Source organism: Myxocyprinus asiaticus, chromosome 47 (genome assembly GCF_019703515.2).
Source record: "Myxocyprinus asiaticus isolate MX2 ecotype Aquarium Trade chromosome 47, UBuf_Myxa_2, whole genome shotgun sequence".
NCBI classification, from domain to species: Eukaryota; Metazoa; Chordata; class Actinopteri; order Cypriniformes; family Catostomidae; genus Myxocyprinus; species Myxocyprinus asiaticus.
In genome coordinates this window covers 5,932,418-5,959,244 of record NC_059390.1, presented here as the reverse complement: position 1 = coordinate 5,959,244, position 26,827 = coordinate 5,932,418, and the positions used below count along the sequence as shown (strand labels likewise).

The following is a 26,827-nucleotide window of genomic DNA, read 5'->3' as shown; positions in this document are numbered from 1 at the left end:
TGGTGTGGAAGAACTTGACTGGCCTGCACAGAGTCCTGACCTCAACCCGATAGAGCACCTTTGGGATGAATTTGAGCGAAGACTGTGAGCCAGGCCTTCTCATCCAACATCAGTGTCTGACCTCACAAATGCGCTTCTGGAAGAATGGTCAAAAATTCCCATAAACACACTCCTAAACCTTGTGGAAAGCCTTCCCAGAAGAGTTGAAGCTGTTATAGCTGCAAAGGGTGGGCCGATGTCATATTAAACCCTATGGATTAAGAATGGGATGTCACTTAAGTTCATATGCATCTAAAGGCAGGTGAGCGAATACTTTTGGCAATATAGTGTATGTTGCTATCTTCTAAATACTGTATAATTAATGCTTATGTTGTTTAAATTAAAAGCAGTTCATGAGCATGCCATTGTTATTTTGCTAGCCATGTTGAACTGATCTTTAACTTTATATGTCGTTCTTTTGATAAATATAGTGATGAATGTAGTTACACATACTTAAGACTATACTTAACAGACTGCGCATGTGCGAGATGTTGACCAAAGAGGGATCCCTTCTAGACACGGCCCTGACCACATGAGAAGCAAATTTCCAGTTCGTAGGATAACCGAACTCGCTCTTTCGCAATAAATTAATTGTCATCTGAAGGCAAGCGTTTTTTTTTTACAGACATCATCCTGAGAAACCATGACCATCCGAATAGGGCTTTGTTTGTTTTTAGCACTAATACTGCCCACATAATGAGACTTTATCTGAATAGTCCGGTAAAAATGAAAGCACAACGAGGCACAGAGGAAACGCTGGCTCCTTCACTCCAACAAGTTGTGTGAATGTGGCTTTAGTTTGCTGCATCTGTGTTTGTTTTGTACAAAAACAATACCATTAAGAGGACATTTCTCCATCACTTTGATCACCAACTCGGAATTGCTGCTGTGTGTTTGTTTGTGGTGTGTGCATCTCTGTATAAGGTCCCCCCCGGTTACATCACAAAGGTTCCATCCTATTGCAACCAGTGCCAATGCCAGAATCTAATGTCAAATTGGTAATTATGTTAATCGCGTAAAAAATGTAACATTGTAATCAAACATTGTAAATTAATCACATGAGTTAATTTCGACAGCGCTAGTTTAGACACTTTAGAACTGCAGCTTTGTTCAGTGTGAAAACAGCATTTGCAACTGCAGCTCCATTTATACTGCAGGTGAACTACACAAACTACAGCTCTGCTGCATTGATTTGAAATTGTACTACAATGAAGTGCTATTATTTTGCAATGTACTGCACTTATACTAGTGTGGAATGCAGATACACTTCACTGAACTGTAATAGTACGACACTGACTTGCAATTGTACTGCAGTGTACTATATCAGTACTGCAATTAAAAGGCATTGTAAGTGCAGTACAGTTTGTCATTGTGCAGTACAACATCAATGTACTACACAAAACTGCACTTTTTACTACATAGATTGCAATAATACTGCAATCAGACTGCAGTTTTACTGCAGTTAATTTTTGTAAGTGTTCTCCTGTGTCAGAACTCTTGAGACCCTCTGTGTCCCCTTTCTCTGTCTTTCTCACTCTTGTCACCCTCTTACATACATTGTGTGTGTAATTGTTGTGTGTTGGGGAGAACCCCCCAAAAAGTAGCAATTCTACTAACTTAGCTTAGCTGGTTTCAGAACAGAGTAGGCTAGTAACATGCTACTTTTTCCAATGTTGTGTTGTGTGGTGTTGCTTGACAAAAGGTTAAATCATACAAAAAATGTGTCACACAGCATTGCGCTTGCAGCTTTGCAGCCAAGCAAACTGAGATAATAACCAAACACTGGGAAGCAACCATTCATTTTAATGAATTGGTTTGTTTGGATGGTTCATTTAAATAAAAGGTTTAAAATGAAACACAATTCAGTCTAATCGTAAAGTTTTGATGTTTAATGTAGTGTATGAAATGTAATGTCCTGTGATAGTTTATGCTTTCTGTTTTTAAATGTGCTCAGTTTTTGTGTGCAGTTTTTCTATACTTTGACTGTTTGTTGAACTACTTTAAATTATGAGTAGCTTGGAGCTTGAAAAGCTACAGTACAATTTCAAAGTAGCTTCCCCAACTCTGGTCAACCGTACAGAACTACAGTCAAGCAAGATGTTTGTGTTTTAAAACACAATTTCCCCAAATTGTTTCCAACTAACCAGCAACAGTTCTGAGTGCTCAAAGAGAGGGAGGGAATGAGCAGGAAAAAGGAATGGATTGGGCAATAATTGGGAGCCGGTAAGGGAGAGAACAAGAGAGAGGGACAGTTTAGGAATTGGAGACAGAGAAAGGAAAAGAAGGAAAGGGAGGAGACAAGCCCACTGGCTATGATTGAGAGTTTGCACCATAATGGGAAAGAGAAAGATGGAGGGTAAAAATCGGAAAGGAAAAGGCCGGCTTGGGTTTTTTCTGGCTACAGCTGGAGAAAGAAAAAGAGACCAAAATACTCTTTGTGTTGGTTCCATTTTTCAGCATTCACACTTTTGTGGAAAACCTAGAAATATCAGAGAATTTTAAAATTGTGGTTGCAGGCCATTAATGTCATGGAAAATAATAAAATCCTTGTAATAAAGTTATGCTTGGCTCTAACATTTTTAATGACAATAACTGCTCTGTGCAAGTGTCACCTTATTTTAAAAGTCCTAATCCAGTAAACATGAATGAATGGCAAAGTCAAATTCTAAAACTGAATTATTTTTATAACCTTATGTTCCATTAATGGTGCTTCAATATCTGCATTCATCCATTCGTCAAAAGTGTTCCCTGCTTCGATACTCAAATATTTTAACTTAAACTTATGTATAACCAACTATTACTATTTTTTCTATTTTGGGGTAGTATGTTTCTTTAGCTTATTGTAAGGACCATTAATTGCAATTATTTTCTTCCTCCAAAGTACTTAAACAATCATTAAGGAACCAAAATCATTAAGTGGAATCAGAATCGTTAATTTCCTGACGATTCCCATTCCTAGTTAGCGTATTAGGCCACGTCCACACTAATATGCTTGTGTTTGGAAAATGCATTGATTTTGCTACATTTATGCCTCTCATTTACATTGGAATGCCGTTTTCTCCACTGTGTGTTTCGAAAATAGCATACATTTGAAAACGATGACGTTAGGAAGCAAAAACGCATTAGTGTAGATGTGGCCTTAGGCATATGAGAGCAGGAGCGAGTGTAATTCTTCCATGTTTTTAAATTTACACCGTTCCAGAGGTTATCATCTGTAAGATTTATGTATGGTGGTCACTGTGACACACTGTAGAGATTAATGACAACAGCTCTATATCTCCTGGGTGGGCCGTGTTTCTCCGCCATGCACCCTGCAGTATATTTAGTGAGAGTCTTTCTGCTTGACTTGAGTGGACATCCTGTGCTAACATCCTTTCCTCACCCGTTCTCTCTTTCTCCCTTTCTTTTTCCCACCATTCTTCATTCTCTCCTTTTCTCACTCTCACAATTTCCATTTTAAGTGGTATTATGAAAACAAACTTGAGATCTGTTTGAAGTTGGGCTGAAAAAAGTACGGTTGTAAATGTCTTGCATATGGGAATGTGTGATTTTTGCCGAAAAGGTCAACCAAATACACACAGCTGCTGTGGAATCCAGACACACGCAACCATATTCAGAAGTATGTGTCATGCCGTAGTGGGGATATTCTGTGAATTTATGTACGTAGGTTCATGCATGAGACTGAAGCAGACACATGTTCTTCTTCCAGGGCCTTACTCTCAGGACTGAAGCATGGATGACGATTTTGAACAGCGCAGGGAGCTCAGGAGACAGAAACGGGAGGAGATGCGCCTAGAAGCGGAGAGGTAATGTCACTGACGCTCTCTGTTTCTCAAAAACATTTTGCTCTGTAAACTGTCAGCTGTTATTGTGGAAGAGCTTCAAATTCATTGCACAGCTGATAATGATGTTACACCTTGCCATCATGTTAACCATTCTTTTATTATCCATGCATGTTTTTGTATATGGCAAGCTGTCGGTTACTGTGTGTCCAAATTAGATGTTTTAACTGAACGGTGCAGATCAAGTATGAGCTTCTATATATATTTTAACTTTTCTGCCTCAGGAGCTTTTTTGTACGTTTAGTTTAGCCCTTTAAAAAGGAAAAATCAAAGATGAGATCTCTGTAATATCTTAATTGTTTCTCTCAGAAAGTAATGAGATTAAATGGGGAGCAAACTGAGTCTTTTGCTTAAAGGGATAGTTCAACCAAAACTGAAAAATTTGTCGTACTTCTCTCACCCTTGTGTTGTTTTTTAAGACTTTGTTTCTTTCGTGGAACTCAAAATTAGATGTTAGGCAATATGTTTAGTCTCAGTCACCACTCACTTTCATTGCATCTTTTTTCATTACAATTAACATGAATGGTGACTGAGGCTTTTTAGGGTGAACTGTCGCTTTAAAGGCCTCGATATATTTCCTACAAAATCGAAGAATGAATAGGTGTGACATCATTTAGAACAAAATCAGACCAAAAAGATGGTGTTTTTTAGTTCATTTCTGTGGTCCGTAACAGCTCGCTGGGGCGAACTTTTAGGAAATCTTCTGACCGGATGTTAAACACCTTCTTACTGCCATTGGTCGACTTCATTGGTAGATGTGACCTGGAGCTTCACCTACCTTGATGCCGTCAGCTAATTCTGTTTACGTTCTTCAGTCAGTCAAAATCAGTCAACATGAACACACCGGCATGTAGAGTTATTAGCTAGCTGGTGGAAATGTACCTACATCTGTACGATCGTTCACTTTTCCAAGACCATGTCATGCGATTTTATTTTGTGTTTTACAAAAAGAATCAAATCTATTCAAATACTCTGAAGTGCCCATTCACTCATGTGCCATCTGCATCTAAAGCCATTCACGCATCTGCCCAAAGTAAGATTACAAGATTACAAAAGTAAGATTAAGAGCACATTAACACTTTTATACACTCATCTTTGCAAAAGTATAAGTGTCATCATAAATCACAATAACAGAGTCTAATTGGGGCATGTTATGGCCGCATGTAGTGTGTTGTCACCATTAATTCCGAATTTAAATAACACAAATTAAATATTTTCTACTGCATATATATTACTTTAAATCATCATCAAGTGTTTAAAACAACTTTTTTTACTGACCTCATATGAATTCTACTCATAGAATGAGGCATAGAATCATTGATAACACATTTTAATGTCACATTTGTTACGGTTTTACTGAGCGTCCTCATATTTAAATGTACTTCTAAACGCCGTCCCACAGTGCTGTGGCGGATGTCTGAAACAGTATACCGTTGCTCGGCTGTTTAGAACTTCTTTTTACCCCTGAACAAAGCAAAAAGACGAACTTCTCTAGAAGTATATCGAGGCCTTAAGTCTCCCGCTTCTTAGCTTTTTTCTGCTAAAAAAAGACCCCAGAAACCTGATAGTGTCAGAAGAGTTCTCAGCAATGTCTCAAACTGCTCAGATTTGCCAAGACACCAAAGTCTGCCATCAAACGTCAGTCTCAATGTTAACAGAAACATTTCTAATTAAATTATTCCAAGACCAAGTTACAGTATCTGAGCTATGCTATCTACATTATTTTATTGCTCTGTACTCATTTATCTCACATGTATCTATTTTTATATCCCCTATAGAATCTTAGACAAAGTTGATACTTAAATAAAAAAACCCATTATGTGAAAGAGCAATACAATTGTCCTCTGGGGTGTTCCATACCCTTCTGATTCTATAGAAATTGTGAACACTCAGTTTCACTATTTTAGAAAAACATGATGGTGGAAAAAAGGAACATCTCGAGGGTTTGTCAGCTGATAGTTCTTAATGTACAGTTTTGACCCAGGGACTAAAACAAGGCAATTGCTATATTAATACTGTTGTTTAAGCGTGAAATTTGAGATGTCAACTTTTTTTGTCTCCTCTGTGATGGTGGAGTGTAAAAAACCAGTGTTAACGTAACAAATGTTAAACATACAAGGATTGGCGCATTAGTGAGCATTTTGACCATTTATGGAAATGCAACACTCCCATGAACACTCTAGCCATTGACACAAACCATTTTGGATTAGTACTAGATTTCCTTTGAGCATTGTGCATTTTTGCAAACATGGACAACAGCTGTTTATGGAGATTTATGCCCTTGTCAAAATGAATTATGTATAATGACTAATTAATATGAAAATCTAGCTCATTAACATTGCAAACAGAGCTCAGGATCACATTAATAATTTCTAAGTCGATATTCTTTCAACAGCAATTATTTGTATGAGCATTGGCTATGATATTAGAACATAGCTGGTAGCCTATGAACACTGAAAAAATCATTTTCTAAATCAGTATATTTGTCTTGTTTTCCATAAAAAAAATTAAAAACAATACTTAAAACAAGATACATTTAATTGAGATGCAAAATTGCTTAAGATATTAAGTATATCTTGAATTAAGTTTAAATACTATTTTCTTGTTAGAAGCATAAATTACAGTTGAGTGAGGTTTATGTTTGAAATGAGCAAGATTTGCCAAAAGGGCAAGAAAAATAAACATACATTCTCTCAGTGGCGAATTCTCAGGGCCAGCAAAGCCTTCTCTGCTGGCCTAACATGCCAAATAAATACATATTTTTCATCCTTTCATTCTCAATCACCTTTACGCCTGTGTATTTTTAACCGCTTTCCACTCTTAATTAATCTACAAACAAATAGAGAAAAATTAAAAGTTTATCCAGTCAGAATTTATTCCTTGATGCTTACAAGCAAAGTGTGACACCTGTTTCACAAATCGCATCCCTGAAGCAGCGCATGAGTTTGAGCTCCACCCCGTCAGGCCTTCAGAATTTCTACAGAATCCCTCAACAGTGCAAATGAATGTGCAAATAAAGTCAGATTGTCAGATTCATCAGCCAATCAGATTGAGTTATTTGTTCTTGGTGGATGTGATCTTTAGGATATGTCCTGGTCGAGGCCTTCTAGCTGGCCTTGAGTGACGCAATCACGCTTTAAGTGATGTATGTAATTCAAGAGCGAAAAGTGCTGGTATTGCCATTGAGAAAGAAATCCCTATGGATTTAAAAACATGAGATGTTCTGCATGACCGTGTGATTGCTTAATTTATTAAACAGGAAAGGAGGGCTGATTTTCATTTCAAGTAAATTGGTAAGCGCTTTTTGCATTGTTATAACAACATCAGGAGTTTTCTAAATGTGAATCAGGCTGCTTAAGAATTCAGTGTCGGATCAAGTTTTGAAAAGTAGTGCTGCGTTCCATTTAACTCGGAAAGTCGGATTTAACAACTTCCTACTAGGAAAAGTGCAATGGAATGCATCTTGAAGTCAAAATTAAAACTTGTAGGCTCGTGCAGAAATTCTCAACTCTGATTTCACTGAGATGCAGGTGCATGATGTCACACAAACATGTCGACACTCACAGTAAGTGATAAACATTCACTTTATTAAGTAATATCGATAAATGAGTTTGTTTCCACATTACATGATATTAAAGCTTGTTTAACAAACGCCTGCTGCAGAAACAGGTGTATAAAACATTATAATCTCTTTTTATAATCGTACACCTGAAGCACAAATGTTAGCGCTGCAGCATTGTTTTATCAGTTGGGTTACTAGGAGACATCTCTAATGAGAGTCAAACCCCTGCTAAGCTAACGGGAGCATTGCAGTTCCGAATATTGGGGAATGGAATGCATTTATAGTCGGAGATATCAAGTAGGAATATCCCACATCCAACTTGAATGGAACGCAGCATAACCGTGTACCCTGACGAAATGAAATTTATTGCAAGTAACATTTAAATTGCAAATATTATTAGATTGATTTTTCCAGGTATTATAGACCTCCTTGGTAGATTCATATGAAAAATTATGATTTTTGAATGTCTGTTCGGGAGACGTTCATTTCACAAAACAGTCATGCTGCAGTTAAAATTAGGCTTGCTTGAGCATTAAGTGTCGTTTCAAGTTCTGGCTCTCATGCGTGGACATGTTTTTAAAATGTCAATTGGTATTACTAGTTAGCTGCGACATAATGTATGATGCTCAAAGGCATAGGGTGTCTTATTCATTGTGAAACTGTGTTTTCTTAATGGCATGAATCACACTGAAGGTCTAGACTTTAAATGCACAGCCTGCCACCGCCACTGTATTCTCTTACACTACTGGTCAAAAGTTTTGAAACACTTGACTGAAATGTTTCTCATGATCTTAAAAATCTTTTGATCTGAAGACGTATGAATAAATGTTTGAAATTAGTTTTGTAGACAAAAATATAATTGTGCCACCATATTAATTTATTTCATTATAAAACTAAAATTTTATAAAATAAAAAAAAAAAATAGTTTTTGAAATTGATGCCTTGGACCAAATAATAAAGAAAAGCAGCCAATAAGTGCCCAACATAGATGGGAACTCCTTCAATACTGTTTAAAAAGCATCCCAGGATGATTCCTCAAGACGTTGGTTGAGAAAATGTCAAGAGTACATGTCTGCAAATTCTAGGCAAGGGGTGACTACTTTGAAGATGCTAAAATATAACCTAGTTTTAATTTATTTTGGATTTTGTTTAGTCACAACATAATTCCCATAATTCCATTTATGTTATTCCATAGTTTTGATGACTTTACTATTATTCTAAAATGTGAAGAAAAAAATTATAATAAAGAATGAGTAAGTGTTTCAAAACTTTTGACCGGTAGTGTAAATATTTTTATTTCACAATATATTGCTTCTCAATTTAATGTAGTTTGTTTTACAGATGTTTAGATATTTTTACCAGGAAACAAGGCAAAAATACTGATAATTCACAGTGCAGTGTTTGTTTCGAGTGTTTGGTTGTTGTACGGTCTGCCTGTTTCCTTAAAGCATGTTACCATTCAACAGATATGGGATATTTTTCACCTAATCTCAGACTGGAAGCTGAAGCTGATCATGCACAGATTAGGGCCCATTATATTTTACAGCACAGCATAAAACTAATGATTTTTTTTTTTTGCCATATATTAAACACCTCTCAAAGGGTGGAATTGTTTTTCCCATGCCAAGTACTGCATTTGGCAGCAAGCTACAAATGCAGCAAAAGATTATTAATGCAACACTTTCAACTCTAGGACATGACTCCATGATCCTGTGTTTATGTTCTCGTAGAGTCATTTCAATTTGGCCTGCTCCCCTGAGTCGGCCGGCGTTAGTGATAAAAGATTAAATTGCACTATTAAATTGCTTCCATTAAATGAAGAGGCTGTAACAATCAATATTTACTCCTTGCCTGTAATTGAACTAGTCAAAACCATGTGTTGTCTCTTTGGCCTCATCCATTTGGCTGTCAGCACAGTGCAAGGCGGACACAAAAGTGAAATGCAGGCATGCTTTTCACATACATAGAATAAGCACTGTTGCCCTGCCAAATGGTTGTACATTAGAAGTGTTTACTGGCAGGGACTTGAAGTGCTCCGCTTCTGAGCGAGAGCAGGACGACAGCGGGTGGGCAGATGTTGGCTTGGTGCTGCCACGGAAAACCAGCAAGAGTCTGATAACGCGCATACACGTAGGAGCAACTTGGCATTCGATCGCAGCTGCTTTTACATCAGGCGATGATGGCTTGACGTGCACCAGTCATTTCCACTGAAATATGAGTCAACATTTCTATTGGTGAAATTGACAGCAGAGAGAGACCGTGCATTCTGTCTTTTGTTCGTCTGCATTACTGTAACTTACTGACTGTGCTAAGTGTGCTACATTTTAACTTTTATGATGCACATATGAAACAGCTTTCTCTGCTGTACTTACTCTAGTCTTAGCCTCAGATGGCATGTGACTGTTGCATATTGCACACAATAATAGAGTTTTTTCTTAAAGGGATAGTTCACCCAAAAAATGAAAATTCTCTCATAATTTACTCACCCTCATGCCATCCCAGATGTGTATAGCTTTCTTTCTTCTGCAAAACATAAATGAAGATTTTTAGAACACTTTATCAGCTCTATTGGTTCTCACAATACAAGTGAATGGAGACTAGAACTCAGAAGGTAGCGTAAAAGTAATCCATATAACTCCAGTGGTTAAATCCATATCTTCTGAAGCGATTTTATAGGTGTGGGTGAGAAACAGATCAATATTTAAGTCCTTTTTTACCATCAATCTCCATCTTTGTCCAGCCCCAACCAGTAGGTAGCTAAATGTGACAGTGAAAGTCACTTCCACACCAGAATGTGGAAAGAAAGTGAAAATGTAGATTTTCCAAAAAAATCTATACCCACAACTATCATATCACTTCTGAAGGTATGAATTTAACCACTGGAGTCATATGGATTACTTTTATACTGCCTTTATGTCCCTTTAGGACCTTCAAAGTTCTGGTCTCCATTCACTTGCATTGTGAGGACCAACAGAGCTAAAATTTTCTTTTAAAAACCTTCGTTTGTGTTCAGCAGAAGAAAGAAAGTCATACACATCAGGGATGACATAAGGGTGAGTAAATGATGAGAGAATTTTCAATTTTGGGTGAACTATCCCTTTAAATCATGAGCTCTAATGTGACTGGCTGATTGCAACATAATTTCCATGAGTCAAGGTGCATAGATTTATCAGTCCGTTGGGACTTTACAAGGTACCAGGATGCTAAAATTAGTGATTTAGAGGAGCAACGAGTCATTGAATTTGCCAAAGTTAGCACTAAATCTATTATAAACATTTAATAGTTTTGTTTCAGGCAGTCAGAAGAAAGTAAATGAAATATCCTAAGGCGCAACTGTATATTTTGCTTTGTTTGCAGAGTTATAGCTGTACAAGTCAACATAAAATCAAAATTGGCATTTATTTCTTAAAGGAATGTTCTGGGTTTTAAACTATTCAAGCTCAATTAACAGCATTTTTGGCATAATGTTAATTACCACAAAAAAAAAAAAAAATGGTTGTGACTCGTACCTCGTTTATTTAAAAAAAAAAAAAAAAGAAGCAAAAATCGCAGTAAGGCACTTACAGTGGAAGTGAACGGGACCAGTCCATAAACCTTATAATACACACTGTTTCAAAAGTGTAGCTACTAGACATAAACATTATACTTATAAACAGGGTTGGGAGGGTTACTTTTGAAATGTATTCCACTACAGATGACAGAATACGTATATCAGTAACGTATTCTAAATACTTTGGACTACTTCAGCACTTTTAGATTTTTTGCACTTGTTTTGACTATAAAAACTCTGCCAGTACAGTAAGACAAAATACACATGTTAAAAATACATTCTCTGAAAAACCGAAATATCTTATGCAGTGTTGTTTCTAAAACAAGATCAATCAAACTGATCTTGTTTTAAGGATTTTTAGTTATTTTTACAGGAAAACAATACAAAATTATTATTAAGAATATGATTTTTGCCCTAATATCAAAGGTCTTACTAGAAAAAAAGAAATTATGATCCAACGTGAATTTTCTTGTTAAAATAATATGATTGTGCCTGGTAATGTGTATGTAAAATGGCTAGAAATAGCATTTTAGCTTAGCGTAAAGCTGACAATTTACACAAGGTTTATTTCTATTTTTTCTGCTCCAAACTTACTTCAAACGTACTTCTCTGTCTGCTCGTATGAATGTAACACATCATAAGAAAGTGTTTCACTGCTGTTCAAATGCACTTTGAATCGCATCATTTATATGTATAAATGTTTTCCATCTGAAAGGACTAAATATTAAATGAAACAAATGACAATAAAATGCAAAGTAATCTCTTCAGTAATCAAAATACTTTTTGAATGTAACTGTATTCTAAATACCAATGATTTAAATTGTAACTGTAGTGGAATACAGTTACTTATATTTTGTATTTTAAATACGTAATCCCGTTACATGTATTCCGTTACTCCCCAACCCTGCTTATAAACATGATTTTATTGTAATTAAATCAGGGATTTAATGGTGTTACAGCATTTTACTACATTACTGGTTTAACCAGCATTACAACGTCATGACAACGTAATTATATTACTGCATAGAACTTTACACAGGTAAGATTACCAAGCAATTTTATCACACTAAAATAATGTAATGTTTACATCTTGTGGCTATACTTTTTAAACAGTGTGAGCTTTAATGTTTATGGACTGGCCCCGTTAACTTCATTTTTAGTGGTAATAAACATAATGCCACAAATGCTGTTAATTGAGCCTAACTTGTATTTAACCCGCAACATTCCTTTAATATACTGCATGTTCCTGTGTTATTGTGCATTATTCATCACTCACATTATTCCAAAGTAAAAAATGCTTGCCTTTTGTAAACTTTTTACAAGATGTAACAAGTCTCTAACATGTTCATTTAACTGAAAAACATGTCATATTGCAGAACTAAAATGTATTGCGTATGCCGTTTTTAGGTTCTTTCCCATGACTTTGGACAGAAATTGGACCGAAATTCAAACAATTTCTAATTTATTTGGTGTAAAATGCTTTGTGCGACTGCTGAGGCGCTGTTTAAATGAGTTACAACCATGAACTGTGATTTGTTGCTCAGTGGGTGGTTCATATCCAGAATAAATTACACTAAAGTCTGGCTACATGAGACTATACCAACTCTTACATGCTGAAAACATCATGTGAAAAACTGGGCTAAACACTCAGGGCTGCGTTTCCCAAAACCACTGCAAGCTAAGTTGATCGTAGTGACCATTAGCACCAATGGTTTCTACGATCTGCTTAGGTATGATGCCTTTGGGAAATGCAGCCCTGATCAGATGTCCTTTGCATCTAGTCAAATATTTGGTCTGAGCCATCTCTAAGACAGTTTAACAGTCAATTGGCTTATGCTGTTTTAAAAGCACGATGTTCACAGACTCCTGTGTGATTGCAGTGGCCGTTCCAGAGCCGAAATGTTCCAGCACAGAGCTGGGTCACTGATGGACCACTTTATGAAGCACTTTTGTAGTACTTTTGCATCCTTTGAAGCTTGATAGCCTCAGACCCCGTTCATTGTTATTGCATTAAAAAGAGTAAATAGTGCAATTGGGGAAAATTTCTCCTTTTGTGTTCAGTGGAATAAAGAAAGTCATGCAGATTTGAAACGGCATGAGGATGAGTAAATGATGACAGAATTTTCATTTTTGGGTGAACTAATCCTTTAACATCCTTCCTTACTGCTAACAGTTGACACAAATGTGCAGAAGAAAGTCAAATTTTTAAACATCAAGCTGCCTTAGCTGCTAGTTTTCTCTTTGGAGTGGTGACCAACTTGGCGCCACACATCTGTGCTGTTCCCATGAGAGGCCAGGAAGAGTGCAGGAAATAACACCCATCCTCAACGTAAGGCCAGGTCCAAACTCTCTCTCTCTCTCTCTCTCTCTCTGCCTGGTTAAAGAAAGGCCCGCTTGAGGGTTTACATGCTACAGGGATGCTGTAACTCAACGCTGCAAGGTTATGGGGTGGAAATGAGAGCAGGTGAGCCACTACTGTGGTCAAATATGGAACGGACAGATCAGTGGAGCTGGAGATAAGTTTGAGGTCAGTAGGTGCTTTCGGAAGAAGGAAGAGTGCAGGCAGAGTGTGGGAATAGAACAGCAATTTGGCACAATCTCGCTCTCTCTCTCTCCATCTGTTCTCATTCTTTCTTCCAACCTTTAAGACTGCTCTCTAGAGCCTTTGCCCCTATGTGCAATGTTTTCATTGACATTTCTGAGATGTTTGGACCAAAAGAAAATTCTTGTGAACGCATGGATATGTTAGCCATTCCTGTCCGGATATGGCCATTGCCTGGATATATCCAGATCTGCAATGTTTTCAGCCACCAATCAAAAGTTAGGACACACTTGACTGAATTTATATGAACTTTTTGATCTAAAGGCTATGCTTTAATGACAAATATGATAATACTAATTTAATTGTATATAGACATAGATATAAGAATTCCATATGGGTTTTTTTTTCTCTTTTGATTACTATTATTCTAAAATGGGAAAAATACTCATAATAAAGAACAAGTAGGTGTGTCCAAACTAGTGTACGTTGTCATTTGCGCTATTACGAGATCAAATTAACTGCAACATTTACTGCATATAAAAGTCATTTCCCACACTGTAACTGTGGCTTCCTCTATAGAGTTTATGAATCCAATAAAACATGTTGCTCACTGCATAGCGATCACCACACATGCTATAAAACAATTAATGCTACACTCGGCCAAAGGATGTGGTCCATATGGAAAACATGTTCGGCTGATGTGTTTGTTTACTGGTATCAAATACATTCCAGTATTGCCCTTATAACAGGCTTAAACCAAGAGTTTCAACACCTTTAAAAATGCCTTTCCTGCTAAAACATGCAGAGACCCACCTGAATGTTATTGCAGTAGCCGGTCAGTGTTTTTCTTTCTGTTAGAGATTTATTTTCCTAATTATGGAGTTAAGAAACAAGGGAGCTTCATACAGGCAATGCAACATGAGGAATATTAATGGTCTTGATGGTCTGCGAATTTGAACCGATTCCCGCTTTTTCTAAGAGCACCACTGATGCATTTCAAATATACCCTTGGGATTTTTAAATCTTTGGGTATTCAATTTTATAAAGGAATAGTTCAGCCAAAAATTAAAATCAAATAGCAATTTTGGCAACTGTCAAGTTGCCAAAAGGACAAAAAAGAGCACAATAAATTACCATGAAAGTGGTCCATATGAGTCCTGTGTTGTATTAATTTCATTTTCGGGTGAACTTTTCCTTTAATGATAACTTCAGAAAATGTACACTTGCATGTAAAAAAACAGACTTGAATTAGCTAGTATTATTGGGCTGTTACCGTAAAAACAGAGGGAGAGAAACACAGAATCAGCAGTAATCCAATAATCCAGCTCTCTCTATGATTTCACTCTCCCCAAAGTTTTCTATGGGCGTTAGCAAAGCACAGCGTTCAGTTCTTAACACATTCCTGATCATAGCACACACTTAGGAATGTCTGTTCCTTTTTTCTTTTCTTTTTTTTTGTCTCATTGACTTTTGTTTGTGTTTTTATTATACTCATGATTCTTATTAGATCCTCATCACTGTATTACAGTGATGAAAACCATCCTGCTTGGATGCAATGACATATGAAAAAATAAGCATAAATTAAAAACAGTACAACTGATACTACCATGATGTATAAATAATCAACAATTAAAATAATATAAAATAATTGTTTCCGCATTATGGTAATGAGAATGGGGGTGGGGGGGGGGGTGGAGATGGAGGTTGTGATTAATTTTCATTAAAACAATGTCACGTTGCAAAAAAAAACAACAACAAAAAAAACTTAATGGTTCTAAAAATGGACTTAATTTTCTTGAAGCAAAATATGATTTCTTATTATATATAGTACTGTGCAAAAGTCTTAGGCACATAAGATGTTTAACAAAAACATTTGTCTTAAGATGGTTATTTATATCTTTAGCTGTAGTGTGTCAATAGGTAATATACACTACCGTTCAAAAGTTTGGGGTCACTTGCCTGAAATGTTTCTCATGATCTTAAAAATATTTTGATCTGAAGGCGTATGCTTAAATGTTTGAAATTAGTTTTGTAGACAAAAATATAAATATAAACATATTAATTTATTTAATTACAAAACTAAAATTTTATTTAAAAAAAAAGTTTTTGAAATGGATGACTTGGACCGAATAATTTACTTTGTATGATGTTAATTGAAAAATGAAAACTAATTATGGCACTATTTTTGAAGACATCCTCACTATGCAACATTTTTCACAAGTGCCTAAAACTTTTGTACAGTACTGTGTGTGTGTGTGTGTGTGTGTGTGTGTGTGTGTATATATATATATATATTATATATATATATATATATATATATATATATATATATATATATATATATATATATATATATATATTTTTTTTTTTTTTTTTTTTTATATATATATATAGTAAAATGTGATTTCTTATTACTTATATTTTGGGTTGAAATATGATCTGGATATATTTCCAGACATGGTCAGGCTCCATTAGATGCACCAGAATATACTGTATATTTATATAAAGAGAAACTAATGGGGGATCTGATAGTTTCAGATAAATCCTACCATAGTAATGTAAAAAGTTGTATTGCAGTCATTAATAAAATCACACACACATTAAGAGAGGTACAGAAAGTGTGAATGCGCCATGAATACAAAAACAACACTTCACCAGGAGATGCGAGATACAGAAAGTCTGTCAGAGAAATGTGAAAACTTTGCCTAGGTTACACAAAAGTGCCTTGAATGTTGTGTGGGCTGAACGCCACACTGCTGTCAGGAGCCTCTCATCAGCTGCCAAGCCATATACACAGACACAAACACACCGCTGACAGCCAGTGAAAGTTCAGCCCCAACTGCAGCAGTAGCAGTCATGACTATGAAATACTGTCCTGCCTGCCAAGGTGACATGAGCCTTGACTCTTACCCTTACCATCTAACTGTCTCTTTGTGTGTAGGATGGCATATCGTCGGAACGAGGAGGATGAGGAAGAGGTGGCTCGTGAGCGCCGGCGAAGAGCACGACAGGAAAGACTGCGCAGTAAAGAGAGCGAGGAGTCGCCCTACCAACCTGAGAGCACAGAGCTCAACAACAGCCACAGGTGACACACACAAATGTTTGCAGTGATCAGCACAACTAATACTGTTATTCTGTTTAGGGTTTTTCCAAAATCCCTGAGTCAAGACAAAAATTATCAATTGTAACTCCTCTAAGAGCTTTCAAGCTACATCCACCATATTGAATTGGTGTGCTGTCTTTCCTTGCTGATCAGAACTGCAGAGAGAGAGAGAGAGAGAGAGCAACTTAAAGCAGAACAAGGCCTTTGTGAATTGTTTACATTTGAATTTATGACAGATGGAGTTTGAATTAACGAGCATTCAATTGGACCATTTGAACATTCCATCAATATAGTTCTATGGGATTTTTTTCTATTTTTGATCATCTTCTGTGTGAAAACACTATGTCTGATCAGTTAGAAAAGACACAGTAACTTGAGTCAGAACATTCTGAAGGTCTGTGCCAAGTTTGGTGGCTGTAGCTTGAAAGCTTTTGGAGGAGATACAGTCAAAAAATGTTGTCTTTGTTTAGGGATTAAAGTCTGTAGGGTAACATAACATCTAGAATTCCATAGCAGAGCCTAGCAACCAGCCAGAACACATTAGCAATGCCTAACAACCAAACAAAACACCCAAGCAATCAGCCAGAACAGCCTGGCAGTGCCTAGCAACCAGTCAGAACACCCTACCAACCACTTAGTAATGCACTGTCTGACTTTCTGTCTGTCTTACTGTAAGGCCTGTATAACATTTAAACTTCAAATTTTTTAAACTATTTTAAACAACGCTGTGGAAGATCTCTGTTCATCTGCGAAAGGTGGAAGCAAGAGCCGGAACCACATTCAATGAACTTTTATTACACAGAACATCTATCTGAAAACACAGCAACATAAACACACACACAGAGCAGCCGCTTGTCTCTCTCTCTCTCTCTCTCTCTCTCTCTCTCTCTCTCTCTCTCTCTCTCTCTCTCTCTCTCTCTCTGGCATCCACGGCTCTTCCCTTATCTCTCTCCCGCTGATTAGGCAACTCAGCGCAGGGCGTGCATCCTCACGGCCTGGCCACGCCCTCCTCCTCGTCACAAACGCTTTCTCCAGCAAACATCAAAGTTTGTCTTTATGAACTTTACCTTTCTAGTGTAAAATAAAGCAGTAAGCCCCGTGAAGCCGTGTTTTACAGTAAATTTGGTTACTCCTCCGCCAAGCAATGTAGTTCCAAAGAGGATGCCAAGCAACACACACAGCAACAAAGACAGTGAAGAACGTGGCTCAACCAATCAGAATCAAGGACCGGAACTATCCGTTTTATAATTAACATTTATCTGGATATCACCATTAATTGTGCAATTGCTGAAGCATTGATCAAATAAGTTAGCACTCCTCTTTGCTGGATGAGGAGGAGTTTTTAATGCTGTACAGGTGCACTTTAATTGTGCAGTGCCAGAGGCAAGGATATTGCTCCAGCATCATCTTTTATCATAGTTTGGGCGCCAGTAAGATTGCAGGGACGATTCACATTTATGCCCCATCACTGACATGAAATCTCACGCCTCTAGGCCAGCATCAGAAAGTTTTTGTACAGTCGTGCTTCGCAAGCAGTGGTTGGTGTAGATTGTCACAGTGCCAGCTGCTTTAGAAATCCGTGGCAACTTAGAACCAAGGAAGTTCACCGCCATAGGCTCTCTAGTGTACCTAACATTAGGAGAAAGAAAAAATGGTGCCTTGTAACCTGTTGCATTGTAGCTGTTGTCACTTGCCAGCAATGTTTTTTTTTTTTCCTTGTTACAGTGTAGAGTAACCAAGCTACACTGTAACAAAAAAGATATTGCTGGCAAATGACAGCATGACTACAGAAAGTTGTGCACAATATGCTACAAATAAAAAAGTAAACTAAAGTTTAACTTGCCATACACCTTTGGTGTAGTTTGTCCGCTTTGGATGGAGATAAAAAGCCGGTGGATTGGCCGGCAGCAACGAGAGGTATTTCTCCAATGAGGCGACAGGACACAGAGGATTCCCTGACTGCTCAAACATAAATCCCCATAGGCTTTCTTTGTTTCTTTCGCCAGCATCTTTGTGGTTTTTTGTGCATTCGTTGAATGACAGTATTACATACTTCTGACCGTTCTCGTCCTGGCGGATGATAAATGGTTCGGGCTTCAGTTGGCGGTTGCCCTCTTTAGCTCTGCGTCCCATACATCAAACCAGCTGTACATCAAACCAGATTTTGTTGACAAGACCCTCAGGTGTATTTGGATTCAGTGCTGCAGGTTGCTTGATTTTCTGAAAGTTTGCCTCCGTTAACGCGGTGGGATGTTTTGTCACGTCCTTCTCGGAGAAGATTTTTCACTACTCCAACGAAAACGTTGTTGCTAGTGATAAACTCGGGATCTTTCAACAGACACCAGGATCGGCTGATCGGTGGATCATTTATGTACCGGTTAAGCCCCACACGTAGGCCGACATAACTGCTGAAACCGTAGGGTTCACCTTTCCCATTTTTCACGGTGGCATAAAACTTAGAGCCTGGTTTAGGTCAATTTTGGTTATTGTTTTAAAATCAATAGCCAGATCTTTCTCGGCACACCAATTCTGAAAACAACGAACAGACCACATAGTCTGTTTAACGGTCCCAGCTTCATTTCTTGACTTTTCCAGCTCTTCAGTTTCTCTCTCATTAATTTCAGAGTGTCTGCTTTGTTTTTATCTTCTTTCTCTGTCCTGTCCAGCTCTTTCCACCACTCATCCACGCTTGGACCACCCATTAAGTCAAAATTTACAACAAAATGCAGCTTTTAGTTCATGTATTTCTGCTTTGAGGTTATCATCGATATGCTAAAAGTTGACAAAATTAAGGATTTCTCTTCCAGGAATATAAGCCTATAATATTGATGAATCATCTTGCACTACAAATGTTTGTCTAATCAAATGCTCTCTAGAAAAAGGATGTCCCTACTAATACCACCTGCCACGGACTAACTATAGCAAGTAGTAAATCATGGTTATAGCTGTTAAGTAAGGTTAATGGCTATTTAAAATAAGAGACAAGCCCTTCAATACTGTATGTCTAAATGAAAATGTAAAAACGCAAAAAGATAATGTGAGGGTTATGTTTAGGTGTAGGGGATAGAAAATATCATTAGCTCAGTAGGAAAATAGAAGTCAATGGAAAGTCCCCTCCATATGTGTGTTTTTGAGACTCGGTAAATGCAGCTGTAATCTGGAGCCTCTGAATTTTTTACAATATGCTTAAAAATGCATGAAATTCTGCACTTTATTTCTTTCACACTGCACATACTTTTACATGTATTTAGACCTCTGTAGTAGTCTTGTTACGTCTTCCTCTCTGTCTGTAACCCACAGCTCTGGTGGGTGGCACCAATCAATAACTTCCTGTAACAGGTCAGCATTACGGAAGGAGTGTTCTCTGCTGACATGTTCAAACACTGGGGCTTTGTTCTCTGAATGAACACAGAAGGCGGACAAACAAGACCAGAGTTGTTCCCGATGTGTGACCAGACATAGCTCCAGCTTTTGTCAGTAGTGCTGACGCACAGTAAATGTTTGCCAAATGGTGCAGTCAGACTGTATTAACCTACAGTAGCAACTTAGCACATGGCAGAAGGGCTGGGCACCCAACATGCTAGTGCACATTGGTTATAGAGCTCTAGTATAAATTAGGTGTTAATATCATCATTTACATCTGCACTACAACCTCAAAATCAGTGCTTTACTGTCAAATGTGCCACTTCACGCACAAAATATGCAATAGTATTGGTAATCGCGTGAGTGCTACCAATTTAGGTATTGGTGCCACCATCTGTTGAACTTGGTGGCACAGGTGAAGTAGAGGCACTTCTGAATGTAATGAGTAACATTTTCAGCCAGCCCTTTGAGGGCACACATAATGCTGATGTGGCCCATGCTGAAATTGAGTTTGACAAAATGCTGTTTTAGACACACTTACCCATTCTGTACTTTTACAGTCTTCCACATTTTAGAAGTATATTTTAACCCAAAAAATAGTTTTGTAACGAAATTCGTACATAGGCACAACTTTTTGCATTCAAGCATAAGCCTTTAGATAAAAATGTATATCTTTAAGATCATGATTATGGCATTATATCGGCCATTAGCCACCCTGGTCTCTAGATATCAGTATCAGCATCAGCCATTAAAGATTCCATATTGATCTATCACTAGTCATTTATGCAGAATAATAACATGTATTTATGGTGCTATATACAGTATTATATGTTTAATCTTCTTTTCTCTTCTGGTTGCTTCTCTCTCAGCATGACAGTGTCAGAGAGTATCTCATCCTCAGTTGTGACCTCCAACTGGGCGGGTGAGGGAGATGATGAAGAACAAGCCCTGCTTGATCGCCTGGCAAAGAGAGAGGAACGCCGACAGAAGAGAATGAAAGAGGCACTGGACAGGCAGAGAGATGAAGAGACCAGCCACATCTCCCACCACAGTCTGGAGGACAGCAGCATTGGTCTGCGGCGCGGCAGGAGCTACGAAGCAGAGGAGGAACACAACAGCAAGGAGGACGAGAAAGAGGAGGTGAAACAGGTTGAAGAGGAGGAGGCCCTTACAAGGGATGAGAGAGAGGAGGAGGTGGTGGAGGAGAAGCCACGGAAATCTTACTGGAGAGAACAGGTGGGTTTATGAAAGGGACATTTCAGCCAAATATGAAAATTCTGGCATCACTTACTCTCATGTCATTCCAAACCATGTATGATTTTCTTTCCTTATCATGAGTGAAAACTGAGCCTGTTAAGCTCCAAAATGAACAACATTAAAGTATAAAAGTGTTCCATACAACTCACGTGCTAACTTCCAAGTCTTCTGAAGCCATATGATAACTTTGTGTGAGAAATCATTGTCCTCTGTACCTCTCAAATCAAATATGGCGCAATGATGTCAAAAACACAAGAACCAATGGGATTTGCCACCAACGATGGCATCAACGCACCATTTTTGTTGTCCACGTGACTTTTGTTGTCTATTTCAGAGCTTTGGCAAAGAGGAAGATTATCAGTGAACAACAACTTAGATTTCCGTTTTTTCTTACACAAAGCTGTCGCTTGGCTTCCGAAGATTGGGAATAGAGTGCACAATCACAATATAGCACAAGATATGAGCTACTTTTATCATACTTTTTTGGTGCTATTTCCACTTTCACCGTATGGAGAAGAGCAGCCAGGATATTCTTCAAAAATCAACCTTTTGAGAAAGTCAGACAGGTTTGGAACAACATGAGTGTAAGTAAATGTTGACAGAATTTTCGTTTTTAGTGAATGACTCCTTTAAAACTCAGTATTTTAATGATTTTATGATTCGTCTAGCTAAGCAAACACTGTTTAGTGCTGAAGGTTTGCGTTTATGTCATTTAACCTTGTTCACTTGTAGGAATCCATTGAGAACATTTCTAAAATACCAGACGAGGTATGGCGATGTGTTTTTTTTTTCTTTTGGAAATAGCTATCTGTTTTTCTCTCAATTGACACAACAAAGCATTTGACAGCAGTTCCATTCATAGGACAGTAGTGAGCAGGACCATGTGCCTTCTTCCGAAGTAAATGAGGTCATTTTAAACAAAGACGCTGATGGTTCTGCAGTTGTATCAGAGACAGATGCGGAAAATGGCACCACAGTGCTCACTGAAGGTGTACAGGAGGAAAAGAGTGAGACAGAGGAATTGACAGAGAATGGATTGGATGAAATGAGGGTTGCAGAAAACTGTGAGAAAAAGACGAAAGATTTTTCAGAAATTGATGAGGCTTTGGTAAGAGTCTGGAATTGTATATAGGACTGTGTATGGATGGGTGGTTTGGATTTTGGGTGAAAAATAATCATTTTTAACAGATCAGGTACAAAACAATTTTCATGAGTTCTTTTGAATTAGGGACAGCTGTGTTCTTTGCAACTTTGAAAACAAAATCTCCCCAAAATCTTAAATTAATCCCGGCACTGGTTTGAACACAGAATGTCATGATTGCACCAGCGTGTACTCTGCAAGTATCAGTATGATTGCAAAAGGGTAATTCTCAGGAAAAGGTGCCATTCTACTTTGTGTATACACTGAAATAATTAACAGGAGACTGAACTTGACTTTTGTAGTGTGTAGTTTAAAAGAAATTTTAAAACAAAGCAATTTCATAATAAAGCTTTTTCTTTCTTTTTTTTCAGAATGCCAATTTGAATCCTAATTCATCACCATTACGTTTTAATGGGTTATTTAAAAAAAAAAAAAAAAACTGAATTCTACCTAAATTTTGGTTTTATTATTATTAAAATATCACTTTTCTTTCTGTATCTTTCACTATTCCTTGTCCTTGCACTTTTGTCCAACCCCATTATCCAACCCCATTATCCTGGGAAATATTTGGCTCTTTCTGACATTTATATTTAAAAGTAATGACATCATAACATATATTTACAGTATATGGCCTTGTTAAGCTCAATATCAAAATCATGAGTGATTTTGAAAGATCAATTATGAAAGATATTTCATAATGAAAAAAAATATATTTTTATAAAAATAATGTGGTGCTATGTGATGATATGTGCTGCATAAGGCCATTATACATTATTTTATAATTCAACCCCAAACACAACAGGGTTGGCACAAAACATGTTTTGTAAAATAAATGTAATGGGTTATTATTATTATTATTTTTCCAATTATAATCATTATAATTTAGTTCATTTAATTATAATATGTGATTTATTATTAGGCACCACCCATTTCTGAGAATGACCCAGAAAGTTTCACATTAGACAAATGCAGTGATTAAAATGTGATCTATTCAATGATCAGTGGTTACACACTGTGTGTTCTCTGCTTGCAGCATGACTATGAGGAGTTTATAAGCCTGAGTGGGTGTATTTGTGTGTATACTCCTCACAGGCTCACACCTCTTATTTTAATAATTTATCCACTGAGTGAACTAAGAGCACCCAGCAGTCACTGTATTGAGCATTGTGTTCTTCTAAAACCCTTCTAGCATGCACACTCTCACACACACATGCATATCACATGCACACATCACTTAGATCTGGTTGTGTGTGTGCAGATTGAAGATGAAGATGTGATGAGGAAGAATAAACAGCCAAATGGAGGTGTGTGTGATGACAGCCCTCCCAAACACAAGAAAGCTGAGAGGACTTTCAGGTCAGTGCTGATGTAAACAACAAATAATTGTGTAAAGATGGTCCAGGCTTTTCTTTATTAAACAATTTAGGTTTTCCACAATTCTGAATCTAGGGGCCCGTACATATTAAAATTATTGTGTGAATGTACAGGGAGCTGTTAAAAGCACAAAAAAGTGGTATTTGACTTGTTCTTCATCTGTGTACATACAGACAGCAGGTTGGAAAGTATGTAGAGACACAATCACATTCCACATGTCTGTGTTTGTCTGCTTGGAGCATGTTTGAGAAAATGTGGGTGAATTTTTACGTCAAAAATTTGAGCTCAGTGATCTCATAAACCTTGTTATTTAAAGGCTTATGCTTAAATGGTTGAAATTAGTTTTGTCGACAAATGTAAATTGTCTACATGTGAATTTCGTTACAAAATTAAAATTTCTATAGTGAAGTGTGTGATTTCTGTGGTAAAGGGATTGCAAAAATATTCATTGGTTTCCAGAGCACTCCCCCTAACTCTCATTGGTTGAACAAATGGATAATCCCGCCCCAAACTCAGACCAGTGGTTGAGCCACTCAGTACGTTTACATGTGCAGTTATAAATGAACAACAGGCATCTCTTGGCATCTAACTTTCCAAGTATACATGGCACAATGCATAATCGAGTATTTGAAGGAAGGACGCCTAGAAAGTATCGGTAATGCATGGTCTTTCAGAGCCTCCAAACAACGACAGGCCAATTTTTGTCTGATTATCGTACGATTTTAGTCAAACTAAAACTTTTAAATTAAATTTTAAAGAGACGAATTATGGATTAAGTCTGAGTGAAATTGAACTTTCAAAGTGCATATTAACGTACTGAAAGTTGTTGTGTCAGGCCGAGGCCAATTCTGGTCCGATTAACGTGTTTACATGCTGAACGAAGCCGATCTAAAATCGCATTATTTAGGTCTGTTAGTCCGACTTTGAAAAAATCAAACTGGTATGATTTCAGTCGAACTAAAGCATTTAAATTACATTTTAAAAAGGCAATTTATTGTTTTAGACTGAAATCGGACTTTTAAAGTGCATGTAATTGTACTGAATGTTGCTGTTTCTGACTGTTCCAATTACCCAAAGAAACAGAGCAATGTTTTTAAACCCAGCAGTGTCACATTGTTTAGACTTTTCTGGGAAAAGCAACCTACCAATGGATTATAATAAATTAATAAGGGTATTAAAGAATGAGAATGTGTGTCCAAAATTTTTACTGATAGTGCATGTGACTTATATTCACATCCTGAACAGCCCAGAGCTTTATTTGAGGAAGTATTTGATTTTAGTCACCTGATCCGCAATATCCTAAGGGCTGTTCTCAGGTGTAACCGGAGACCATGTTACCTTAGACAGGAGTGTGCTGATTCACCACATTTCTGTGTGAATAGGTTGGGTTTTCTGTACTTGTGAAATCATGAACATGTAAAGGTGTTGACGTGTGACTCACCTTTTATCATTGTTTCTTGTGTTTGCGTGTGACAGTCGAAGCAGCCTGCGTTCTACTGAAGCGCCGGAGGCAGATGATGCAGATGGTGAAGATGCCCGCTTGGAGGCCGAAAGAAAGCTGGAGGAGCTGAAGAGACGGAGGGACGAAATGGAGAGCGAGGAGTTTGAGAGGATGAGGCTGAAACAGCAGGAGGCCGAGGCAGAGCTGGAGGAGCTGAGGAGGAAGAGGGAAGAGAGGAGGAAGGTGTTGGAAGAGGAGGAGCAATGGAGGAAACAGGAGGAGGCTGAGAGGAAAGCCAGAGAGGAGGTGTGTTCACCCAAAATGAAACTTTAGTCATCATTTTCTCACCCTCTTTGTTGTTCTAGACCCATATGACTTTATTTCTTTCATGGAACACAAAAGGAGATGTTAGTTAGAATTATAGTTTCAGTCATAATTCTCTATCATTGATGCAATGAAAGTGAATGGTGACTGAGGCAAACATTCTGCCGAACATCTCCTTTTGATCCTTGTACAAATATTTTTTTTGTTCATTTATGTGTGCTTAGCGTTTAGAAGCTTAAGATATTACTCTATTCAACTTTAGGGGCAGTATATTACAAAAACCCTGGTACAGTGGTACAGTGATGGTACAATTCATTAATACCATGATGGTAATATCACTGTGGGACTGAATTAGGATATTAGCATGTACTGTACAGTGGTATGTACATGCCAATATGATCATGGTACTCAATTAGCATGTTAGCATGTACTGTACAATTAGCAATTTAGCATGTACAGTGGTAATTACATGGTAGCCCTTACAAAAAATCTAGATCTCTGAAAAACTTGCTGCAAACTTGCCGAATATTTCCCACTCATTATTTTCATATGCAGACAGTGGCAGCCCATGCATTTCTTGTCTAGGCCTTCAGTGCGAATCATGCCATTAAGAAAACACCGTTTCACAATGAATAAGACACCCTATGCCAGTGGACATCATACATTATGTCGTTGTCAACTAATAATACCAAATGACATTTTAAAAACATGTCCATGCACGAAAGCCAAAACCAAGGAGGTCTAATACCAGGAAAAAGCACTCTAATAATATTTGCGATTTCAATGCTGCTTGCAATAAATTTTGTTTCGTAAGCGTACACGATTATTTTTCAAAACTTGAACCGACACTGAATGCTCCAGCCAGCCTAATTTACACTTAGAGAACTCCTGAAGTTGCAATAACAATGCAAAAAGCACTTACCAAAAACTGTTCATTTGTAGATGAATTATTAGTGGAAAGCGATTTAAAATACACAGGCAAAAAGGTCAATGAGAATGAGAGGATAAAACAATATCCTATTTATTAGGCATGTTAGGCCCTGAGAATTCGCTGTATGCAAATGAGCTTGCAATTCATCTAAAAAGTTTGCCAGAAGTTTGCAGCTCTTCACCGGTAGTGGTCAACCTGCAGCAAACCTTTGGCAACAATGAAGGGTTTGCTGCAAAGCTCATTTGCATGTGAAAATAATGAGTAGCAAAAAAATTTGCCAGAACTCTCAATTTTTGGAAGGGAATATATATCAACATAGTACTGAATTAGCATGAACAGTTAGTTTATTGGCATGTAC

At 37.5% G+C, this 26,827-nt stretch overlaps 1 protein-coding gene across 8 annotated transcripts in view; it reads left to right on the top strand.

The window, feature by feature from the left end:
- Positions 1-26,827, top strand: part of LOC127436485 (non-muscle caldesmon-like) — an 83,441-nt gene that overhangs the window by 32,475 nt on the left and 24,139 nt on the right. For 6 of the 8 annotated variants that reach the window (XR_007896403.1, XR_007896404.1, XR_007896405.1 and 3 more), the window contains exons 2-8: positions 3,749-3,845; positions 16,477-16,620; positions 20,871-21,237; positions 21,991-22,026; positions 22,121-22,366; positions 23,658-23,755; positions 25,250-25,520. Coding sequence is in view for 4 of the 8 variants with exons in the window: in XM_051690677.1 (XP_051546637.1) it covers positions 3,772-3,845; positions 16,477-16,620; positions 20,871-21,237; positions 21,991-22,026; positions 22,121-22,366; positions 23,658-23,755; positions 25,250-25,520 (1,236 nt within the window). In the remaining 4 variants the exon portion in view is untranslated. The remainder of the gene's footprint in view (positions 1-3,748; positions 3,846-16,476; positions 16,621-20,870; positions 21,238-21,990; positions 22,027-22,120; positions 22,367-23,657; positions 23,756-25,249; positions 25,521-26,827) is intronic. The other 2 variants (XM_051690680.1, XM_051690679.1) reach the window with 1 other exon arrangement.